The sequence below is a fragment of the Staurois parvus genome, unplaced genomic scaffold, assembly GCF_062004578.1.
Source record: "Staurois parvus isolate SC_StPar_1 unplaced genomic scaffold, SC_StPar_1.0 ptg000087l, whole genome shotgun sequence".
Classification (NCBI taxonomy): domain Eukaryota; kingdom Metazoa; phylum Chordata; class Amphibia; order Anura; family Ranidae; genus Staurois; species Staurois parvus.
Window position 1 is genome coordinate 1,133,514 of NW_028317883.1, and position 24,628 is coordinate 1,158,141.

The 24,628-nt window shown below is 42.3% G+C and overlaps 1 protein-coding gene across 2 annotated transcripts in view; it reads left to right on the top strand.

Annotated features, from left to right (window-relative positions):
* SIK3 (SIK family kinase 3) overlaps positions 1–24,628 on the top strand; it is a 229,702-nt gene that overhangs the window by 100,485 nt on the left and 104,589 nt on the right. For both annotated transcript variants that reach the window (XM_089670146.1, XM_089670147.1), the window contains exons 2-3: positions 1,289–1,405; positions 8,557–8,620. In XM_089670146.1, the coding sequence (XP_089526272.1) occupies positions 1,289–1,405; positions 8,557–8,620 (181 nt within the window). The remainder of the gene's footprint in view (positions 1–1,288; positions 1,406–8,556; positions 8,621–24,628) is intronic.

The window sequence follows — 24,628 nt, forward strand, 5'->3', positions numbered from 1 at the left end:
GTCTAGAGCAGGGTGGATTTGATTTAAATCGCTAGTGAAAAGGCTCGATTTAGATCATAATTTTAAAAGAGCAACTGTCATCTCTGTCCCGCAGCGGCTCCTCCTCTGTCCCGCTGTTGACTCACTTTGGGACGGCTGGTGATGTGGCAATGACACAACAAAGTGAGGGACGTGGGGGCAGCAGGTGAGTGGATGCTCGCTAACAGACGCTGCTATGATGGATCTAAAATGACAGGTGCTCTTTAAATGTAAGGAATCCGACTCATTCTTGCTATTAGTTAGAATCTTTAATATTTGCAAACCAAATGAAGGGTTCCCTTTTAGAATAGGAAGCTGTGAAGTTAGTAAAGCAGCGATATCCGAACTGATTTTTGATTAATAAGTTAATCACACATAGCTGGAGAACGACTCAAATTCTTTAATTTCATGTTTTTTTTCCTCATGGTTACTATGAAATTGTGTGAATACATCAATGCAGTGCATGTTATCTCAGCTTGTAGAGCTTGGATTCATTGAATGAGTTTACCAAAAATGTAAAAATTGCAGAATGTACAGCCTCATGCTACATAAGTAAGCTCCATTTCATGCTGAATAAACTAAATTATTAATGTTTCTTAAATCGAAAACTATCTTTAGATAGATTACTTCATAAGCATTTTATTAAAATAAATTTGATAAAAAATCTGATGTAAATTAAAAAAATCATTGATTTTTATCCACCCTGGTGTAGAGCTTTTACTTGAATTTGGCACACATTACGCCTCATTAGAACGCCTCTGTTAGAACTGTGTCTGCCAACTTCTCTCTTTGTACGCCAAAGGAGCTGTACTTTCCGAAGATATGAACTGTTGGTATTGTATTTTGAATTTGGCGCATTTTAGAACTGCCTGAATTTGGTGCATGAGTCGCTGTCCGAACCGAAAGTATCACAAATGCTTCATGAATTTACATTAAGAAAAGGGATTAATGCCAGAAAAGTGGCACAGCAGCTTTATTGAATTCCGCTCAGTGATTCCTATGACACACTCTGGTATAAATACATTCTTTGTGGCTTGGGGTGCAGAAGTATTCATTTTTTTTCCTTTCTGTGCTTCTGGTCTACTGTCCCATTTTTTTCAAAACAATAGTCTCAAGCACACCATCATTTACTTTTTCTTTGGCTAGTGTCTGATCTGTTTGGTGCATCAAAGATCTGCCATAGACAAGGCAGCCATTTTTATAGGATATAAAATAGTTTGTTTAGAGCACTTGTTCTGTCTATTAAACATTACGTTTTTTGTTATTGCAGGTTGCCATCAAAATCATTGACAAGACCAAGCTAGATGGGGAAAATCTGAAAAAAATATTCCGTGAGGTGCAGATTATGAAAATGCTTTGTCACCCCCACATTATTCGGCTGTATCAGGTAGGTATTTTCCAGAGACTTTTTTTTTCTTTTGCAAATATCCTTTTAGGGGAATATTACACCTGTGCTGACTTGGATTCTGTGTACTACTCAATAGATGTGCTGTAAGAAACCACTTTAAAAGATAAAATCACTTTTCCCCAAAAAAATAATAAATGCACGGTGGTGCGCATTTGCGGGACCACCGGATCAGACATGTCCATCTGAGGCTCCGTAACATACGGGGAGAAGCAGCTGCATGTAAGCTGCTCCCAGCCCGCCATGCATCACCTCCTGCAGTTTCAGAGCACGTTCCGGTGCCCATCAAGATGCTCCGTGGGGCCGCAAAAGCTCAGACTAAGCCCATTTAAAGGGGCCCTAGCACGGGCCTCCTCCAAGATGGCGGTGGAGCTTGCATCACGGCCGCATACACCACAACAGGCTGCACATCTACAGTCCCAATACACTTCAGATGGTGGGTCTTACACTGACCTAGGGACTTCGCTGGCTTCCCTCCCAAACTGTGCTCACCCTGACCTGCTTAAACAATTCTAGAAAATGCTACATGAAGCCCTGAAGCAGACCTCTGACCACATTACTGATAAACTGTCTAAAGAACTCAGGGAATCGGGGCAACGCACCTCCGACTTAGACCAGTGGGTTGACAACCTGGATGCTACCATACATAATCATTCAGATGAGCTGAAAATCTAACCCTGCAGTCCCGTCTAGAAGATTTCAAAAATAGGGCCAGACGCTCCAATATTCGTGGACTCCCTGAAACCATGACTGATGTCCTTTCCATGGTTTTGGCTCTTTTTCAAGAGCTGGCTCACGCTATACCGATTGAGCTTTCACTGTGCGCTGGTCCCTCGCCACCTGAATGGCCCGCCTCGTGATATCACCAAGTTCCACTATTTCCGCACCAAGGAACAGCTCTTACAAGCGGCTCGCAATGCTGGAACTTTAATCTTCGAGGGCCACAACTACCAGCTAGTCCAAGACCTATGCCCTACTACGATTGCCAAACGTCGAGCCATGAAGCCCCACCTACAAGCTCTACAGCACCAGCATATTGCCTACAGATGGAGCTTTCCTTCTGCTGTCCTCTTCTCCTACCACTCCTGTGATTACACCTGCAGGTCTCCAGAAGATCTCCTAGCTACTCTTCAGCATCTTTAGCTTCAACCACTGGCAGCTCCCCAGGACGGCTCCCGTCGCCGATCGGCATTGTGCTCCCCACAGAAAAGCCGATCCTCTCAGTCTGCCAAAGGGTCAGTTCATATAAGCGAGAGTGATACTCCTCTACAACTCTGGCTCCCCAGGACTCCATTGACTGAGATATGCAATATCTTGATAGGATGATCCAATGCCCTAACCTGGGCCATGCTTCCCAATGGGAACTGCCATTTTTTTCCCCCATTTCTGCATACCCTTGTCACACTCTTATTTACCTGCTGAGTTCTTGTAAAGCGCTTCCAGCTTGACCCGGCTTTCCAGCCAATCACCCTGTATATGACCTTATCAGATGGTCGTACCCAGTAGCAACCTACCACTGATCCTACGTTCACCCGTTCCTTCACAAGAAGCTGCTTTGGATTCCATGCAATCCACAGTGCCCCCAGGCTGACAACCACCGATTCAAGTAGCTGTACTGTTTGGACTATTTCTGGTCCCCCAGACTTACTTCTATGCATTTGTCGTGGGGATCAGGCCGAATGCCTCCGTTGTGTTCCCACTTTTCTACATGTCACTGTTTCTTACTTACACTCTTCCGTGTGACTACCCTTTTCTTTTCTCATTTCTTTATTTCATAACTCTTCTGCATGACCACACCATGCATACCCTGTTCAGGAATTATCTTTTTTTTTGATGATCATGACATTCCACCATGGGACCCTTAAACATTCTTACCCTGAATATGCAGGGTCTTAATGTCCCTCAAAAACGCAATAAAGCCTTCTGATCTGATTTGCAGGAAACGCATTTTACTCCTAACTCCACCCCCACATTTTTTGGCCCACACTGCCCTGGGAAGTATGTTCCCAGGCATCATGTAACTGTTTGTTTCGATTACCTATGACATGTTTTTGTTGTCATGCTAAGCTTTAATGGCTCTTGCAAACAGACCTAATAAATTACTGCTGTTTATACACAGAAGAGGCTTGCAGAAAGATCTTGAGTAAAAACAAGTTTATGTTCTGTAAAGACCATGTGTATGTGCACGTACAGGCGTGTAAATGTGTGTATGTGTATAGGGGTCGAATTCTTTGTCATCCTCTTCTAGCTGTTAAAATATAACTTAAAGGCAAAAAGGGTTTTTTTTTGTGTGGAGGGATTAGAGAACTTGTCAATTTTTTTTGCCGTTTGTGCCCTCATTCAGGAGATTCCACCTTTCTGTTTGTCCTGTTTACCATTATCCTTGAAAGTAAAAGAAAATCCCAAATTTTGGGTTTTCCCCAGAAATGTAATAGAGGGAAAATCTTCTAATAGGGACACTAGTTCTGTTGATCTGGAGGTCCCCATGGAAGTCCCCTAAATTGCAGGGATTTCCTCTGACCTGTGTGGCTATAGACAGGAAGTGCATGGAAATTCCCCCAATTTGAAACAAATGGTGAAAAAAATAAACTGACGGGTTTTAACCCTCCCTTGCTTTATCCAAAATGGGGAAAAAAGTTTTGCCTATACAGTAATACCTCGGTTTATGAATTTAATTAGTTCTGCAGGACTTTGTGTATAGCGAAAAATTCATAAACCGAAATGCCGTTTCCCATAGGAATGCAGTGAAAACCAATTAATCCATTCCGGAAATCCGGAAAAAGTAAACGCTACTAGAATACCGCATGAGTTATTTTATCAAGTCATGCGGTATTTTAGTAGTGACAACCATGTGTTAATGTTTCAGCTGTCATTTAATTTAAAAAAAATGGTGTGGGGGTCCCCCCCAAAATCCATACCAGACCCTTAGCCGAGCATGCAGCCTGGCAGGTCAGGGAAGGGGGGGGGGCGAGAAACCATGTGTTAATGTTTCAGCTGTCATTTAATTAAAAAAAAATGGTGTGGGGGTCCCCCCCAAAATCCATACCAGACCCTTAGCCGAGCATGCAGCCTGGCAGGTCAGGGAAGGGGGGGGGGGTGAGAAAGTGCGAGCACCCCCCCTCCTCAACCATACCAGGCCACATGCCCTCAACATGGGGCGGTGCTTTGGCTCCCCTTCCCCCCTCCAAAGCACCTTGTTGATGGGGACAAGGGCCTCTTCCCCACAACCCTGGCTGGGGTACATAGTCCCAATCAGAGGCAGACTGACAACTGATGGGGCCCCCAGGCAATAGGGGATCATGGGGCCCATGTGTCCTTGCCCAAACTCAAAAAAGCCTATGAAAAAGGTACCAGGGGCATCTCATGGGGCCCCCTACTGACTTGGGCCCTCGGGCAGTGCCAGAGTTTCCAAATGGTCACACCGCCCCTGGTCCCGATACTCATTCACAAAAAGTTTATGAAAAAAGACAGGACATGGTCTTTGACAAGTCCTTGTTTAAAAGAAAAAACTAAAAGAATGTCCCCCGCAGTAGATCCAACATCAATCACAGTTCAGTTTTGGGCACCAATTCACAAAAAGAACATTGTGGAACTGGAGAAAGTACAGAGAAGGGCAACCAAACTGATAAGAGGCATGGAGGAGCTCAGCTATGTTATGTTCTCGCTGCTACAGCTTCTTTTAGACAGACTTGCTCTCTTTGGTCATTCCTGATGGTCCTTATAAAGGACAACTTGTTTCTCATTCCACTATCTTTTGGTGGATTTGGAAGCTCCTCATTCTAGCCTATAGATTTAAGGACAAGGTTCCACCTTTTCCTGTTCAGGAGCACTCTACTAGATAATTCAATTTTTGGGCTCTTTAGCAACAGGCCTCGCATCCTTCTGGTGATGTCACAATGCCGGACGTTGCGGTTCATGGCTGTGAACGGCCAGTGAACGCTTCGGAGCAGCAGAGCTGCCAGCCATCTTCCTCTATCCAAGCCAGCAATGCATCTTGGCTTCTGCAGAGTCTGACCCTCATGAAAATGCAGTTTGGTCACTGACTCTTATTGATGTGACTGTTATTTTGATGTACGTGTGACTTGCCTAACCTCTTTGGTATTAAGATTTTCAAAAGATTACAGTTAGAAGCACTGTTTTCTCTCCGTTTGCATATACAGAGTTGGCTTTTGCTCTCAACCACAGCCTGCCCACAGTGTCTGGACTTTTCCCTTATATATGCCTATTCCATGCTGGACATTCCTTTTATTGTATGGATTATAGCAGTGCTCTCCAAACTTCGGCCTTTGTTTTATCCGATCCTTGGGGCACTTTAACCTCTCACAGACATTAACAATGGGACATATTTCTTCCCACTAACACCAACAGTGTAGCACTATTTTTACTAATCCGCCCACTGACACCAATGATGGGGCACTATTCCTCCCACTGACACCAATGATGGGGCACTATTCCTCCCACTGACACCAATGATGGGGCACTATTCCTCCCACTGACACCAATGATGGGGCACTATTCCTTCCACTGACACCAATGATGGGGCACTATTCCTCCAACTGACACCAATGATGGTGCACTATTCCTCCCACTGACACCAATGATGGGGCACTATTCCTCCCACTGACACCAATGATGGGGCACTATTCCTCCCACTGACACCAATGATGGGGCACCATTCCTCCCACTGACACCAATGATGGGGCACCATTCCTCCCACTGACACCAATGATGGGGCACCATTCCTCCCACTGACACCAATGATGGGGCACCATTCCTCCCACTGACACCAATGATGGGGCACCTTTCCTCCCACTGACACCAATGATGGGGCACCTTTCCTCCCACTGACACCAATGATGGGGCACCTTTCCTCCCACTGACACCAATGATGGGGCACCTTTCCTCCCACTGACACCAATGATGGGGCACCATTCCTCCCACTGACACCAATGATGGGGCACCATTCCTCCCACTGACACCAATGATGGGGCACCATTCCTCCCACTGACACCAATGATGGGGCACCATTCCTCCCACTGACACCAATGATGGGGCACCATTCCTCCCACTGACACCAATGATGGGGCACCATTCCTCCCACTGACACCAATGATGGGGCACCATTCCTCCCACTGACACCAATGATGGGGCACCATTCCTCCCACTGACACCAATGATGGGGCACCATTCCTCCCACTGACACCAATGATGGGGAAATGTTACAGACTCCAGGACATTTTCTATTCCCATTGCCACAGTTCGGCCCCTCTAAAATCTGAAGAATAGTAAAGTGGCCCTTTTGTTTAGAAATTTTGGAGTCCCCTGGATTATAGGACTGAATGACTGGATACCAATGTTCTGTTCACCTTTATCCACCTTTGCATTGTGTAAGTGCTCATTCAAGCTTTGCGTTTGAAGCATCTATTCTTAACCAGGGTTTCTCCAGAGGTACCTTGAGCTGTGAATAATTGATTTCCCATTTGATGGTGCCTTCATAATTCCAGGTATTTTGCCAAATTGCAAAGCCAATAGAATGACACCAGTGATTTATTTTTTTTGGCTGACTTTTAGGGTGGCATTCTGACCACCACTGTAAGTAGGACATTCTTCTTACTGGCCACCAATGTAAGATGGGCATTTTCCTAATGACTCCGGGTGGACTAATCCTAGCAGGGATTCCCTGGCACCCCAGGGTTCCTCTGGGGTGAAAAAGTTCAGAAAAGCTGGTCTAAAAAAATAGGATTTCTTCGCTATCTGTTAAGGCACACTGTACCAGAATCATTAGTGCTTCGTGGGCTTTTCGGCATCAGGCACCCGTTTATGTGCAAGGCTGCCAGAAGGCTGGTTTTTGGTTCACGTTTAAAGTTTTTACCAGGTGATGCCAGTTTTCGGATGTGTTTTTCAAAACCCTTCTTGACCCTTACTCATGTTAACCTGTTAGTTTTTGTTTGTGGTGTTGCCCACCCCTCAGTTGAACTGCTTTTGGATGTCCCATGCTTAAATATTAAAGATCCCATGTCCTGTACTATGCGACTAAGAAAATAGGATTTTTGACTGACCAGTAAATTCCTTTTCGTGGAGAACTGTACAAGACAGGTCCCTCCTACATTGTTCTTTATGATCTTTCCATTGCTTGCTACTAAACAAAGGCTTAGGAAGGGTTATGGAGGGGACATGCGGCAGCTTTTATTTTCGCTGGTATCTTGTCACCTGACAGTATTTGCACATTAACCATGGTGAAAGAGTAAAGTGTTCTATACTGCACTCCAAAAAACAGATTTTTTTTGGCAATTAAAAAAAAAAGTTGTATATACTTAGGCCTCTGAGTTTTCAGCCAGGTAGATGGATGCCCACTGGTTGGGTCAAAGTGGATGTATAGGCTCCTTCCCACAGGGTCCTGTACCAGAAAAGCTGTTGATTTGTGGTGGTGTTCAGCAAATAGAGAACACAAAAGAACATACGTTGTATCAGAAAAGGCTCCTACTAGGGTTTGAATTAAAGCCTTCCTCTCTTCTGAATCCTAGACAGGCTAAATGCTGCAAAGTTACCCCGCATACTAATAAAGACAAGGTAGCCTAGAGCTGCCTGATTTCGACAAAGCTTTTTCCTAAAAATATACAGCATATACATAACTCCTTTTAAGTACTTAAAGAATACAGTGTGTAAACCCAACTTTTCATATTTCTGATATGTGCTTGCTGTACCATGTACTTATATGAAAAATATCTATTTTTTTGTGTGAAATCCCTGCCAGTCCGTCTGGCAGGTGTGGTCAGTTCTGTGTTTGTGCTGGGAACGCAATGATCAGATATGTGCTGACACCTCCTCCATTCCCCTTGCACACTGTTCACTGAGAATATCCGTGTGCTGCTGTTTCTCTTTCCCCAGCTCTTATGCTGCTGTGAACAGAGGATATGTGATCTCTTATAAAAAAAGGAAAAAAAGTTATTTGTGATGTTTTACTATCTATACACAAATGTTTTGCCTTTCATTTCTATTTTGAACTGGGTTGTTTTACAAGGTGAGGGTTTACAATCACTCATTTTGAGTCAACTGATTTTGTTGATTGTACAGTTTCATTGCCTCATCTTTGTGTATTTGCATCATGTCTTTCTTTGATTCATCTCTCATAGGTGATGGAGACTGAAAGGATGATCTATCTTGTGACAGAATATGCCAGTGGAGGGGAGATATTTGGTAAGTCAAGCAGTTAGTATTGTTCGTTACATTTGTTAATACATTTAAAGAATAGTTAATGTCAGGCTTTACTACTACTTTAAACATTTCCTCCCCCCTCCTCCTGCTCATCCTGCATACCCTGCATACCCTGTGTAAAAAGATCTGTGCACATAACCTTTTCTAGTCTGTTATCCTGCAGCTCCAGCTCTCTTGTGTAAAGGAGTGCTTGGCCATGCCTGTCAGTTGCTGGAGCTGTGACATCTCCCAAAGGCAGCCATAGCCTACCTTTTGTCTGTGCACCCTCCTCTCCCCTGCAGCAGTCGCTCACTGACACAGGAGCCATGGCTGTAGGATCACAAGATAGGTAAGTACACAGATCGTTTTTATGCAGGATAGGGAGGAGAATGTTTTTAAGAATGGTTAGTGCTGGGCTTTTCCTGATTGCAGTAGTGACATATATGATGAAGTGTAAGTGGTGTAAGTAAGACCACATCTGGAATGTGCAGATCAATTTTGGGCACCAATTCACAAAAAGAACATTTGGGAAATGGAGAAAGTACAGAGAAGAAAATAAAGAGGCATGGAGGAGATCAGCTATTTCAGAGAATATCAATTTACTGAATTTATTCTCTTGAGAAGAGGAGATTAAAGGGGGATATGATCAACATGTATAAATACATCAGTGGCTCATATAGTGAACTCGGTGTAGAGTTATTCACCCTGAGGTCATCACAGAGGACAAGGGGGCGCTCTTTATGTCTGGAGGAAAAGAAATTTAATCTCCAAACACGGAAAGGTTTCTTCACAGTGAGAGCTGTGAGAATGTGGAATAGACTCCCTCAAGAGTTGGTTCTGGCCAGCTCAGTGGATTGCTTTAAAAAAGGCCTGGATTCTTTCCTAGATACACAGAATATAACTGGATACTAACATTTATAGGTAAAGTTGATCCAGGGAGTATCCGGGGGATTAGGAAGGAATTTTTTTCCCTGCAGGAGCAAATTGGATCATGCTTTGCTGGGTTATATTGCCTTCCTCTGGATCAACTGTGAGTGTAGGATTATAACTTTCATTTTTTTTTTTTTTTTATGGTTGACCTGGATGGACTTTTGTCTTTTTATAGCCAGATTAACTAACTATGTAAGTCCAGGCAAAAAAAAATAACTCCACTTAGTACATCTATGCAATATATACACATTTCTTTTAACCACTTCCCGACCGGCCGTTGTATATTAACGGCCACCCTGCTTGTGCGCGCTCCCCGGGAGCGCGCAGCACCACGATCCGGTGCCCGCTGTGTTCTCTGGACACAGTGGAACACCGATCATTGTACGGAACCTCTGGGCGAGGTCCCGATCATGTGATCACTCACTGGCCAATCAGTGATCACATGCAAAGTAGTAAGCAAGATGTCACTTCTTACTACATCATTGCTTACTACGTGTGAAATCTGTGAATGATCACAGAGGTCACATGGTACAAGGTTATTCACAACAGCCTTGTACCATGTGACAAGCTGTGACAAATCACAGCTCACTCAGTAGTTCTCAATGGCTGCAAGAATGCAGACAGAGAGAAAGAGAAATGATTGTTTTTACATCCTATATGGGTGTAAAAGCAATCGGTGTAAAAAAAAAATCTTCATCACCCCCCATAAGTAGTACAGTGTCACCATGGTGACACTGTACTGCTAGGGTGGACAGTATGTAAAAATAAATAAATAATATAAGAAAAAAATAAAAATTAAAAAAAAATGTTTAAAAATTATAATTTTTGGTTATAAACTAATTTGGCTTAATTTTTTTTTTTTTACTAAAAAGATGACGGAATACATTTTGGCCAAGATTTATGATGAAATATTTATTTTTTCAAAATTTTTGGACATTTACATAGCAAAAAAAATTAAAATCCCAGCGGTGAATAAATACCACCAAAATATAGTTTTATCTGTCTCAAAAAATGGTAAAAAATTCATATGGGTACAGTGTTGCATGACCGCGCAATTGTCGTTGAAAGTGTGATTGCGCTGAAAGCTGAAAATGGCCCTGGTCAGGAAGGGGGTAAAAGTGTCCGGACTGGAAGTGGTTAAGGGGGACATGTGTTTTGTCCATGGAGGGAAGAACAACAGATTCTTTTTAACACTTTCACCCCTTCCTGTCCAGGCCAATTTTCAGCTTTCGGCGCTATCACACTTTGAATGACAATTGCGCGGTCATGCAACACTATAACCATATGAATTTTTTAGCTTTTTTTTTTTTTGAAACAGATAAAACTTTTTATTTTGGTGGTATTTATTCACCACTGGGATTTTTATTTTTTTACTATATAAATGAAAAAGTCCAAATATTTAAAAAAAAAAAATGTTTTTCTTATAAAATTTTGGAAATAAATAATCTTTCTTCAGAAATCTTGGCCAAAATGTATTCGGCTATTCAGACTTTGCTTTTGCTGTATCTTATCTCTGTTTGTTTAATTTCCCATCCCCTACATCTCTTCCAACATTCTGCTAAATCTTTGTTTCAGTACTGCTTAGACCTGAAGAAGGGGACATTCCCCGAAAGCTTGTCCTCAAAATTGTATGTTAGTGCAAATAAAAAAAATATCACGGACAGCACTCAGTTGTTCCCGTAGTAAAGAAAAAATAACCCAAATTAGTTCATAACCAAAAATATTAATTTTTCAAAAATGTTTTTTACATTTTTAATTTTTTTTATATTATTATTAGGATTTTTTTTTTGTTCACATACTGTCACCCTAGCAGTACAGTGTCACCATAGTGACACTGTACTACTTGTGGGGGGTGATGATTTTTTTTTTTGTTACACTGATTTGCTTTTACAGCCTTTATGGGTGTTAAAGCAATCACTTCTCTCTGGCTGCATTTTTGCAGCCATTGAGAAATACTGGGATAGCTGATTTGTCACATGGTACAAGGCTGTTGTGAATAGCTTTGTACCATGCGACCTCTGTGATCATTCACAGTGGGCACTGGACCGCGGTGCCGCGCACTCCCAGGGAGCACGCACAGTCAGTGAATGCGGAGGCTGTTTTATAAACGGCCACCCGCTCCTGCATTGCTCCCGTTCGGCCGTTTATGTATATGGACCGGACGGGAAGTGGTTAATGAGGCCTCTGCCAGCAGCTTAGGGTCACTTTCCTTTGCTCTGGTCAGCTGCTAAGAGCAAAGAAAAATACCTAGTGCTTGGGCAGCACAGTGGCTAAATGGTTAGCACTTCCGCCTGGCAGTACTTGGGTCACTAGTTTGAATCCCAACCACGGCACCACCTGCCTGGAGTTGGTATTTTCTCCCTGTGCCTGCGAGGGTTTCCTCTGGGTACTCCGGTTTCCTCCCACACTCCAAAGCCATGCTGGTAGGTTAATTGTCTCCTGTCTAAATTGGCCCTAGTACAGCAATGGGCAAACTACGGCCCGCGGGCCGTATACGGCCCGGCGGACCTTTTAATCCGGCCCGCAGAGCGTGATACAAAAAAAAAAACAGCCAGGGCAGCGCGCTCAAATGCAATGATTGGCCAGTCTTGCTGCCACTCACATCCTGATAGCCAGTGATTGGCTGTCAGGATGTGTGTAGGCGGGGCAGCGTGACAAACGTGAGGGGAGCTAGGCTCCTCTCACAGTCCGCCCTGAAGACCGGAACGGCGCGGGAAGACGGCGAGAAGAACGCGCGGAGCAAAGGTAAGTGAATTGACACAGGGGGGACTTGGCTTACTACTTGCTACTTACTACTACTATATGAGGGATGAATTACTATAGGGGGAATGAATTACTATAGGGGGGATGAATTACTATAGGGGGGATGAATTACTATAGGGGGGATGAATTACTATAGGGGGGATGAATTACTATATGGAGGATGAATTACTATAGGGGGGATGAATTACTATAGGGGGGATGAATTACTATAGGGGGGATGAATTACTATAGGGGGGATGAATTACTATGGGGGATGAATTACTATATGGGGGATTCATTACTATGCTTACTATGGGGGAATATTACTATACTTACTATGGATGGCATGGTAGTGGCTGGGCCGGCCAGCAGCTAGTCCGGCCCCCGGGTCCAATATATGAACGGGGAAAGAACAAAAAGAGGGCGCACAGGCCTAGTGCATTACCATAAAAAATGTTTAATAAAAAATAAAGTAGGTGTTGTACTCACAAATGACAATATAGTCAAGGCACATCATAAAAGAACAGCTGGATCAACACCGAGGAAGAGGCAAGTCCTCGAAACGCGTCAGACTTTTGGATGTCTAAACTCCCTATTGCGGACTGTTACTCAGCGCGGTGTTGATCCAGCTGTTCTTTTATGATGTGCCTTGACTATATTGTCATTTGTGAGTACAACACCTACTTTATTTTTTATTAAACATTTTTTATGGTAATGCACTAGGCCTGTGCGCCCTCTTTTTGTTTTTTCCCCGTTCAGTATATTTGGATTCCCCTGGTCCATTTGAGGGCAGCAAGGTGTGCATGTTCCAGGACATTCTTAATGTGGTTGTAGCATCGAGTCCATCCCCAAGCGCAGGAGCATTTGTGTTTGCTGGTCCAATATATGAACCCATTGCGGCCCTCAAGTCAAAAAGTTTGCCCACCCCTGCCCTAGTATATGAATGTGAGTTAGGGACCTTAGATTGTACACCCCTTGAGGGTTAGGGACTGATGTGAATGTACAATATATATGTAAAGCACTGTGTAAATTGACGGCACTATATAAATACCTGAAATAATAGTGCTTCAGATATTGGAGATCATGTAACTTATCCCCCATTTTGGCATGTATGATGACGGGCTTTTAAGACGCATAGCACGGTCAGCCTTATGTAAGCCACAGATCAGGACCTTGAGTTTCCACAAGATTTTCTCTTTCATTATCAGCAGATGAACAATGCAGCAGAGTAGTGAGGGAAAGGAAAGGTGGTGGGGTTGGCAAGCATTTCTGTTGTTGTGTGCTGCTAGGCAAATGACAGGTTCTCTTTAGTTTTGTTTAGTTGACGTCTACTTTGCTGTGGTACTGGTAAAGCTGAGCTTTGTTTTTTAGGTTAATTTAATCACTAAAAGTCTGTAAATTCTATTTACTTGCGGAGATTCCCTTGGTAGGAGTATTTTCCAAATCCTTTTTATGTGATGATCCATTTATTTGGTGCAGAATGGGAGCTGGCAGGATGTGAACACACTGTGATGACAGTTGCTCTGGGTGAGTGTACAGCAGTCCTCCCAACAATCAGAGCAGCCGATGAGGCCATGCTACTGCCTAGACATGGTGTAGGGCACAAACAACATTATTGTCAGTCGGGAAAGGGTTAAATTTGCCTCGTGACTGGTAATGAGATACGGGTCCTTCATGCATGCAGCAGCAGCCTGACATTGTAAACAGGATGTATGGTGTGTGGGAGTCATAACATTGTTTAACCCATTCACTGCCGGTGGGGGCTATGGAGGATCACGCAGGAATCTGCAAGAGACATGAAATGAGTCCAGTTCACTATTAGAGTACAGCGTGTAATGCTACATCAAGTCATCAAGTTGTCTTTATCACTTAGTTACATAGAATAACAGTCATGGAATTTCAGCTAGAGTACTGCAGGGGATTAAAAACAAAAAAGAGGGATTAGGAAGGAAACATTCAACTACTACCAGAGTGGCCTAATTTCTGAAGGTCTTAGGGGATCCCAGTGCCCCCATTTACTTGGCTGAACATCATGTTCTGAACCCTCCTTGTTAAACCATCTCTTTGCCTCTCTTGCACCCGCCTCCTGGCTATCCAAATATTCCCACTGCAGAGAAAAACTTTGGTTTTCTTGCATTCCTCCAGCAACCACCCCTATAAATAGGATCAGTGCTCTCCCATCTTTACAGCAATGCAGGATGAATGCTGGACACACAGTTGGCTTAATAAAAGTTGCAGTGAATTGGATCACTTTTAGGTCCTAATGTTGGGGTGTCAAGTAACAGTCAGCTGCAGTCCGCTCTCTGCCAGACTAGTAGCAAGTGTTAAATGTTAGGTCTCCAATGAACTGACAATATGCTTCAACTTGCAAGTAATTCAGATCATTTCTTGAAAATGTTTTTATTCCAGATACCAGAGAATGGAAATGTTAGCAAAATGCCAGGTTCCCCTATCATGAAACAAAGGGAAAAAGTGTGCTGTGGTTAGCTTTTACTAAATAGTAAAGACCAATTTACGTCAGTGAATTTGTAATGCAGGTCCCACCAGATGGAAATCACTTTGAAGCTACTTCTCATTCTTTTCTATAGCCTTTACTTCACCGTGTTTTGCTATAGGCCTGTAGAAGTAGATAATGCCTACAGCAGTTTGCATATATTACCATTAAGTGCAGTGAATGTTATTCCCTGAAGCATGTGACTTAAAGTATCGTTAAACCCAAATCATTATAAATGTCAATACATGGTATAATATATTGTGTTCATACTCCCTTTGCACTAGAGCATTTGTTTTCTATAGATTGTAAATAAAATGTTGATTCTGCTGTTCACTGTCCCTCCCTCTGTCTGTGTCCCCTCTGCAGCCTGAGATTGTGAAGACCAGTTGTTGCCATATCTACTGAGCATGCTGCAGTTTCATATCTCTTCTAAGCTGTTAAATTCCCCGTTTTTCTTTTTATCTGTGCAGCCCCATGACATATGCACGCGTACACACACTGTTAAATGGCAGTCCCTCCCTCCTCTTCCATGTCCTTGTATTGCTAAACATTATGGGGGCAGGATATAAGATGGTGATTGATGGAGGCTTCTCCTTTTTTAGTCCCAGCACATACACTTTATAGACACAGGCTGGAGGGGCATGACACAAGTCTGTGATTGGCAGAATCTTCTCCAGATATCGTTAGTGTAAACAAAGTGAAAGCTATTGTTAAGTCAGCTTAAACTCCGCCTACACCATGTTATTGGGAAAAATAATTGCTTTGAAATATAGATTTGTAATAAGCCTTAAGGGCCACTCCAGGAATCGTACAGAAATGCACTGAACGTTCCAGTGCGACTCACATGTAGTGCAGTGCTTTTTAAACCCATTCATTTTGAATGGATTGAATTGCACTGGACTACACCAAAAGTAGTGCATGTAATACTATGGGGAAAAAAAAACACTCACTGCAACCGGATCGCGTAGTAATTTTGTACCATGCAACCCTCTTAAGGCAAAATCATTGCATTTGTGGCCTGCATTTGGGGTGTCAGAAACGTAACATCGACATCCACTGCAGATTGCAATTGCAGTTACTTTTTGAGTGCGGTGTGGGGAACATGCACAAAACGTGAGTTTCCCGCATTGTGTTCTTGTGTGAACAGGCATTAAAACAATTAGTTGCTATTAATTTGATTCTCTATTCTGAAATTTTTTTTTTTGTGTGTGCGCACCAATCAGCGATGTGCAGACACAGATTCATAGTCCAGTGCTGTTATAGAGCATACATCAGCAGAGTGCTAGAAATGCCTCCTCCGGATCTTTCCCTGAGCATAGGAAACTTCACATGAAGACTGAACAGCAATGATTAAATAAGGTACTCAGATGCTATTTTATATTAAATGAAATGCAGTGGCATGCTCTTTATATATAAATAGAAAGGGTAATAGCAATTAAACATTGTTTTAGTGTCATTTTCTTGTGCAATTATTTTTTATTGGTTTTTCACTTTTTTCGTGTTTGAGGTAATAACAAAGTACAATCATTTAGAAAAGAATGATTGTCAAATAGGCAGTACAAACAACGACACATAAACAGAATAGCCTTCAACCAGAACATTCCCTAATTAGAGTGAGATGAACCTGAGTAAAATACTCAGCTGAGGTAAATCACGGTGGAGAGCTGTGGGAGAGGAAGGGGAGATAACCTCCCAGAGAAGCGAGGAGAAAGGAAACCTAGGAAGCAAAAAAGATGAAGAAAAGATCAAAGAGACAGTATTGAGAGAACCTGAGCGCTAAAATTGGTGCAAACCCAAACTGTATTCAGGAAGTGAAGGATGAGCGTAAGACCACCAAGGGCTCCAAATTTTCAGGAACCAAGGATGAGAGTCATTAGGAATACTCAACATTTTTTCGTGAATCATTAGGGTGATCATAATAGTCCTCACCTCCGCAAACTGAACAGTTGGCTTCTTTAGGCCCTAGCAATGGACCTTTTAGCCGCTATAAAAAGATAGGTAGCCGATCTTTGCTGGTGGGAGAGAAGGCCAGGGAGTGGGCAATGGAGGAGCACATGACTAGGATCTCTACGGTAAGTAGAGTGAAAAAGGGTCAACAATAGACTATATACTCTGGACCAAAAGCCCACTAATCGTGGGCACTTCCACCATACGTGAAGCTTGTCTCCCTGGATTTCGCAACCTCTAAAACAGCGATCGCCACAGGTCAGGTTTGCTTGGGCAATCCGTGCTGGGACCCAGTACCATCGGAGAAGGGCCTTATATGCCGCTTCCATGGTGGTATTAAAAGAACATTTGGCCACAGCTGACCAGGCCCTACTTCAAACCTTTGGGGCTAGTAAGACAGTAAGATCACATTCCCATTTTGAAACATAGGGATGGGGGCGAGGAGAACATGCCAAGAGAAGATGTGAATAAAGTAGAGAGATGGTGCCCCTGGCTCCAGGGGAGTGTTGGCAAACATGTTCAAACAGTGTTTCCCTAAAAGGAAAGATGGAATCACAACAAAGGGAGGAAATCCAATGTCTGAGTTGTGCATAATGATACCATTCTGCCAGTGGAGCTCCATGGACTACGCAAATAGAGGACCAGGAAGGAAACAAATGAGAGTTCAAAAAGTGACATACATGGGAATAGCTGTGAGCAGGCCACCAGGCAAAAGCCTGAGGTTGTGTCAGACCCAGGGGGAATAGGGGACTGTGCAACAAGGGCAGGAGAGGAAGAAAGTTTAGTGTCATTTTAAGGAAACTTCTGCAAGTTCAATTTTACTCTTACAGCCAGAAAGGTTTAGTTGCAGATCTGACACTTTTAGGCTCCATGCACACTGATTTAAAAAACCTGCTCCTAGAGGAGTTTAGTGTTTTGCCTGTAGAAGCAACTAATGTTTTCCTATGTGTCCATGCACATAGAGGCGTTTTTTGAGCTCAGCATTTAGAGGCAGAAAAAAACCTTTCTGTTTTGTGTTTTTGAGAGCGACTTTCCATAGGCTCCATATGTTCACACAGGCTTCAGTTTGTATAAGAGCTGTACCTACAGCAAGCTTTTACAGAGCATTTGCTAAGTTTTCAAAAAGCTGTAGGTAGCTAAGCAACCTTCAGCTCCAGTTTAAGGGTTCATACAAACTGGACGCTCCCTAGGTGCCTTTCTCCTGGAATCAGAAAAACTGTTGACATTGGTAATAGTGTGTACTGGGTTTAGCCTCATCAAGTGCTTGGGCTTGAATTCATTTAATTGGCCAGAATAAATCAATTATTCCAGCCATTGAAATGAATTAACACTTAAACGTTAAATGTGCCTAGCACTAACGCTTCTTTAGATGCGTTTACATGCGTTTTCTTCCAAAACTCTCCTCTCCTTAACTCGATTCTTCTGTGCTCAGGAGAAGAGTATTTACCCTGATGCTCCTAAACTCTGATAAAAGTTTATGTATGCGTGAGTTTAGGAACAGCATCTATGCATGAGGCCCAGGGATAAGAAACACAGGTCTGAATGAGAGTCCACAATGAACATGCAGCTAGCTGGCTTCAGTAAGCTTTAGCACAGCTTAAAACTTGATTAACCACTTCAGTACCAGACTGTAATAGTCGTTTATTACCAAGCAATTCATTCAGTTTTCAGTGCTGTGATGGTTTAACAGATAATAACTCGGTCTTGCAACACTATACCATAATACATTTTATATATATATATATATATATATATATATATATATATAGATATTTTTTTTAAGATGCACAAAGCTTTCTTTTGGTGTACTTAATAACCACTGATGATAATGTATGAAAAAAAACCTGGTTCTTTTACTTTCTGTTATAAGACACAAAAATGCCAGAACACGACGAAGACCCTCAAAATGACCCCTTTTTGGAATGTAGACACCCAAAGATAAACTCATATTTTCAGGACTGCCTTCCCGCAATATCCAGCTGATCCATGGCCCGTACAAGCCCAGCAACATACCTGTAAGTCGCTGGCCTCATCCAGGTACAGGGTGTGCTGCCTCCACCTGCCTACTCCCTCTCATTAGACACAGTGGGATTTGGTCAGCAGGTCCCAGCTAATGATTCATGGCCAGGACCTGCTGATCGGCTGTGTCCATTCACAGCCACCTGTGTTGACAATCAGCACAGGGCTTTGTACAGGGGAAATGATCTTTGATTCTTCTTCCTGGAAAGCTGGGAGGAAGAACAAAGAGATTTCTAGTACAAAGTAGCACATGATACACACGTTAACCCCTTCCCAGTATTACAGTACATTAGTACAGTGACAGTGTATAGTATTATCACTGATCACTATATTAGTGTCACTGGTGGTGTCAGTAAGTTGCCACCCAGTGTCAGATTGTGCACCGCACTGTATCCTAGTTCCACTATAAGCCGCGGAGCACTGCCATTTCTAATATTAAAAGAACAAATACAAAACAGTATCTATACCATAGTTTGTAGATGATTTAACTTTCACATAAACCAATCAATATACACTTAGTAGGAATATTTTTTTTTTCTTACCGAAGACATGTAGCAGAATACGTTTTGGCCTAAATATAAGAATTTTTTTGGGATATATTTTATAGCAGAAACTAAAAAATGTTGTGTTTTTTTTCCTTAATTTTTGATTTTTTTTGTTTACTGTATATGTTAAAAAATAAAAAAGCCGGTGGTGATCAATTACCACCAAAAGAAAGCTCTATTTGTGTGGAAAAAATGATATAATTTTTTTGTTTGTGTACAGTGTTGCATGGCCGTACAATTGCCAGTTAAATTAGCGCAGTACTAGAAAGAGAAAAATGGCCTGGTCATGAAGGGGGTAAAAGCTTCTGGAGATGAAGTGGTTAATTGTACATTAGAGGACACAAGATAGACATACATATACCAGGGGTGCTGAGCCTATGGCCCTCTGAGCCCTCTGATGTGGCCCTCGACATCAAACCATTGAATTGCATGCCCGGGATGGCAACACTGTGATCGTGCTCTGGGCTTGCCGACCCACCAACCCAGAGCACCAGAGTGCATTGAGCCAGCAGCAGAGGAAGCAGTTGGCCATGGAGAGGGCAAGAGCCGCATGAGCTGGTGCTTCCTCGGCTGTCCCAGGTGTTGATATCCAGTGCAATTTGTCTGGGACCTTTCTAGTAGCCTGAAGACAGAGAGAATGCCAGCAGAAGCTGGAAGAGGAAAAGAAGGTCAGTGTATTAAACATCACATACACTGTGCTTTTGCAATGGGCATATTAGCACCTATTAAAGGGTTAACAACTATTAGGCTGCTTTCACACTGATCTGTGTGTGCCGATCAGTGTACATGCGGCTTTCCTGCACTGAGCCATAGACTTCTATTATATAGTGTGGGTTTAGTGAACTTTCTGAAAGTGCACCACACCCACATGATATAAAAGAAGTCAATGGCAAAGCGCAGCGAACCGTCAGGAAAGCTGCGCTGCACCTGCACATCAGTGTGAAAGCAGTGGGCAAAATAATTATTTGATCCCCTGCAGATTTAGTTAATTTGCCCACTTACAAATAAATGAAGGGTCTATAATGCTTTATCATAGGTACATTTTAAATGGTAGAGACAGAATATCAACCGAAAATCCAGAAAACACACAGTACATATGTTATAAATTGAGTTGCAGTTCAGTTAGTAAAATAAGTATTTGATCCCCTACCAACCAACAATAACTCTGGTTCCCACAGACTGGCGTTGTGCTCATGTGGTACACAGATTATTCCTGTCAATTTTATGAAGGTGCTCCTAATGACAACTCGTTATGTGTATAAGACACCTGTCCACAGAATCTTTCTTCCATTCAAACATCGCCTTCATGGGCAAAACCAAAGAGCTGTCAAAAGGACATCAGGGACAAGATTGTATACCTGCACAAGGCTGGAATGGGCTACAAGACTATCAGAAAGAAGCTTGGTGAGAAGGAGACAACTGGAGATTTGCAAGATTTCGCCTCATGGGGTAAGGATGATCATAAGAAAAGTGAGGAATCAGCCCAGAACTACACGGGAGGAACTTGTGAATGATCTCAAGGCAGTTGGGACCACAGTCACCAAAAAAAACATTGATAACACAATATGCCGCCATGGATTTAAATTCTGCAGCACCCGCAAGATCCCCCTCCTCAAGAAGGCACATGTACAGGCATGTCTGAAGCCAATGAACATCAAAATTATTTGGAGAAGGTTTGGGAGAAAGTGCTGTGGTCAGATGAGACCAAAATTGAGCTTTTTGGTATTAACTTGATTCACCGTGTTTGGAGGAAGAAAAATGCTTACTATGACCCTAAGAACACATCCCTACAGTCAAGCACGGAGGTGGAAACTTTATGCTTTGGGGCTGTTTCTCTGCTAAAGGTACAGGCCGATTTTGCCGCATTGAGGTGCCAATGGATGGGACCATGTATTGTAAAATCTTGGATGAGAACCTTCTTCCCCCAGCAAGAACACTGAAGATGGGTCGTAGATGGGTGTTCCAGCATGACAATGACCCAAACCATACCGCCAAACCAACAAAGGGGTGGCTCAAGAAGAAGCACTTTAAGGTCATGGAGTGGCCTAACCAGTCTCCAGACCTTAACTCTATAGAAAATTTATGGAGGGAGCTGAAACCTCGCGTTGCCAAGGGACAGCTAAAACCTTAAGGATTTAGAGAAGATCTGTAAAGAAGAGTGGACCAAAATTCCTCCTGAGATGTGTGCAAACCTGGTAACTAACCACAATTAACGTCTTACCTCTGTGCTTGCCAACAAGGGTTTCTCCACTAAGTACCAAGTCATGTTTTGCTTGGGGATCAAATACTTATTTTACTCACTGAACTGCAAATCAATTTAAAACATTGTTTCATGTTTTTTTTTCTGGACTTTTGGTTGATATTCTGTCTCTATCATTTAAAATACACACAAGATAAAAAATTATAGACCCTTAATTTCTTTGTAAGTGGGCAAACTTACAAAATCTGCAGAGGATGAAATAATTATTTTCCCCACTGTATACAGGAACTGTTCCTCTCGATTTTCCTCTTGCAACCGCTGAAAACCAGCTTCTACTCCTCTCCCTCCCTCCTCCACTCAGTTACTGCAGAAGGAAAATGTTCATTATGCTTTTCACAATAAAAAAATGTAATTCTGAACCATTTCATTTCATTGTGGCCCGCAACTGGTTGCCAAGTCACTTAAGTGCCCCCCCCCCCCTTTTCAAAAGGTTGAGCACCGCTAACATAGACCCTTGGGTTCAGGTGACAGGACACTGAAAAAGCTTTAGTCACTCTTCCTGGTCTCACAATGTGAGACCTTGTTTTTTTGTCCTAAAGTGATGGACTTCCTCTCTCTTATGGAGAAATGATTTGTTTCACTAGTTTATTTTACTTTGAATTTTTCTATTAACTCTTCAGTTGATTCCTCACTGTCTTCTAATTCAGCAATAGAGGCAGTGTGTCCAAATCAGTGCCACCTCAGTGAAACCTTGTGAGCCATACCTGGCTCCCACGATGCAGGGGCAGCCTGTATTGTTGGTTCAGGCACTGAATCTTGCTTCAATGTTAATATTGTCACATTGTGCAGCATGTGTAGTTAGCTGCAGGGTGCTTTACAGGTCCAGGGCTGTGCTCCATCCCTATGGTTGTTTACATATATGATTACTGTGATTGATCATCACAGCAACCATAAGGTACTGAGCCACTTTGATCAGCTCTGTACATTGTTTGTGATTTGAGCTGTCTAATGGCATCTCAGAACAGTCATTTTCTGGCTAATAAAATAAAGCGAGCGCTCCTAAAATAGAAGTAAATAAAAGCAGCTAAAGCACTCGAGGGAATCCGCATCACGTCCTACAAATGGTAAAATATAAAGTGCAGCTCTAAATGGATAATCCTCAAAATATAAGTTTGTTTGAAAGTTCGTTCAATAAATCAACTTATGCGCGGTACCAATCGAACACTTCCCCAGCTATAGATATCTCATAATGGCTTGTGACAGAGGAAATGAGAAATGCACACTCAACGACCGCGCATAGGAAATGCGCATAATGTATCCATCAACCAAGATGTAACACAGTGGGTACAGTATTCCTCAGGGAAAAGTTGTCATCAAGCAGTGATCAGCTGGGCTCAGAGGACTCCTTTAGGATGTGGTAGACCGCCTGGATGTATGGCTTCCTCCTCTGGATGTTGAATGCAGTAAAGGCTGTATTTATGGATCTAATAGCCCCTCAAATTGGGGCCAAAGGAAAGAAAGTGCCAATAGTGTAGTATTTCCAATGTAATTAGATCCATAATTGCATTGTCTGCAGACTCTCATGGGATGGTGTAGGGACTCTCCGCCTGGAATGGCATAGGCCATAGGGGATATCCTTGGCCTTCCTTGTCTTGAACCATTTTTCTGGTCATATAATAGGAAGGTTGGCATATAATAACTTGGCTTGTCATTTTTGTTGCAATCACGGAGCTGATAGTACCCATTTACATTATATTATGTTGGCCCATTTAGAAGCAAACACCAAATATACACACTGTTCAACTTCTAGATCTGTCCACTATAACCCAGATGATTTTTCTGTAAATTTCTACTCATCAGCAAATCCTTCTGTCTTGAAATCTTGAAAATGTGAATAATAAACAGCCCTAAAGGAGCATGGACAAACATACTGTATTTTCCTGTATGTATGGAAACCCTAACAGTGGATTTCTTGTTTGGTCTGGTAAATATGCCATTAAAATGTCTTAAGTGAAAAAAAAACAAAAACATTTTTCGTTGATTTTGCCAGAAATTTTGTGAGCCGATCATTTCATGTACTCTTTTGTCATTGGTATCTCAAGGAGTCTACTCGGCTATCTCCTATGGACTACAAAACACCTCCTAAGCTTTGTTGTGGAGTTAAGAAAGGGGCAGATATTCTGTAGTTTAGCAAAAGAAAACTGGGCAGGGCTGACACCAATTCCTGTGTTTTTTTTTTTTTTAGTCTATAAAGAAACTGTTTCAGTAAGCTACAGGAAATCCCAAGCAGAGTACATTTCTGCCAGGAACAACAGCTATTCTATAATTGCAAGGGATATAACATGTATATGTATAGCTTTAGTTTTGTGTGGGTTGTTTGGCAAACACTGACCTGAATTATATCCTCTCTTGTGTTTTTTATTTAGTCATTTCTGTCCCCATTGGGGAGATTACCCTTCGCTTCCTGTGTTGGTGACCACAAGGGAAGGAGTTCAGAAAACAAAATTATCTGAAGTAGCACATTCAGGGCTAATCCCTGCCCACTGCCATTCCCTTGTTTTTATATCACCCCTTGTTTTATATCAAACAAATAACTAAATCTGCCTCTACCTACTCTTTATTATCTTTTTTTATAGATCATTCTTCTATTGTGAGAAGAAAGAGAGTCTCAAATATAAGCAATAGTACTGTTTACTTTTGTGATGTCCTCAATCACAAGGCACAGAGCCTCTTTTTTGGCTCTGTGCATTGCATTTTCCATATTATCCTCACTGTCTATTTTCACATTTGCTCCAGAACACCACAAAACATTCTGTTCATGAATTTATTTTTTGTATACCTTTTTTCAATGGTGAAAAGTTTTGAGGATGTCATTAGCTTCCTGTCTGGCTATTGCTAATTTGTTACTGGGTTAGATGACCACTGACAGTTGGTTAACCGACAATGGAGAACTGCAAACTTTGTTGTTGTGTGTTTTTTTTTTAAATATGTTTTTGAACCTGAAAGCGGAAATTGCAGCAGTGGACAGGCAAATATATAGTAAAACCGTGGCAGTTTTATCACTTTTGGCAGTAATCTATAGTTTATTACTATATTCAGGATTCTGAATGTACTGTATATTATAAATAACACTT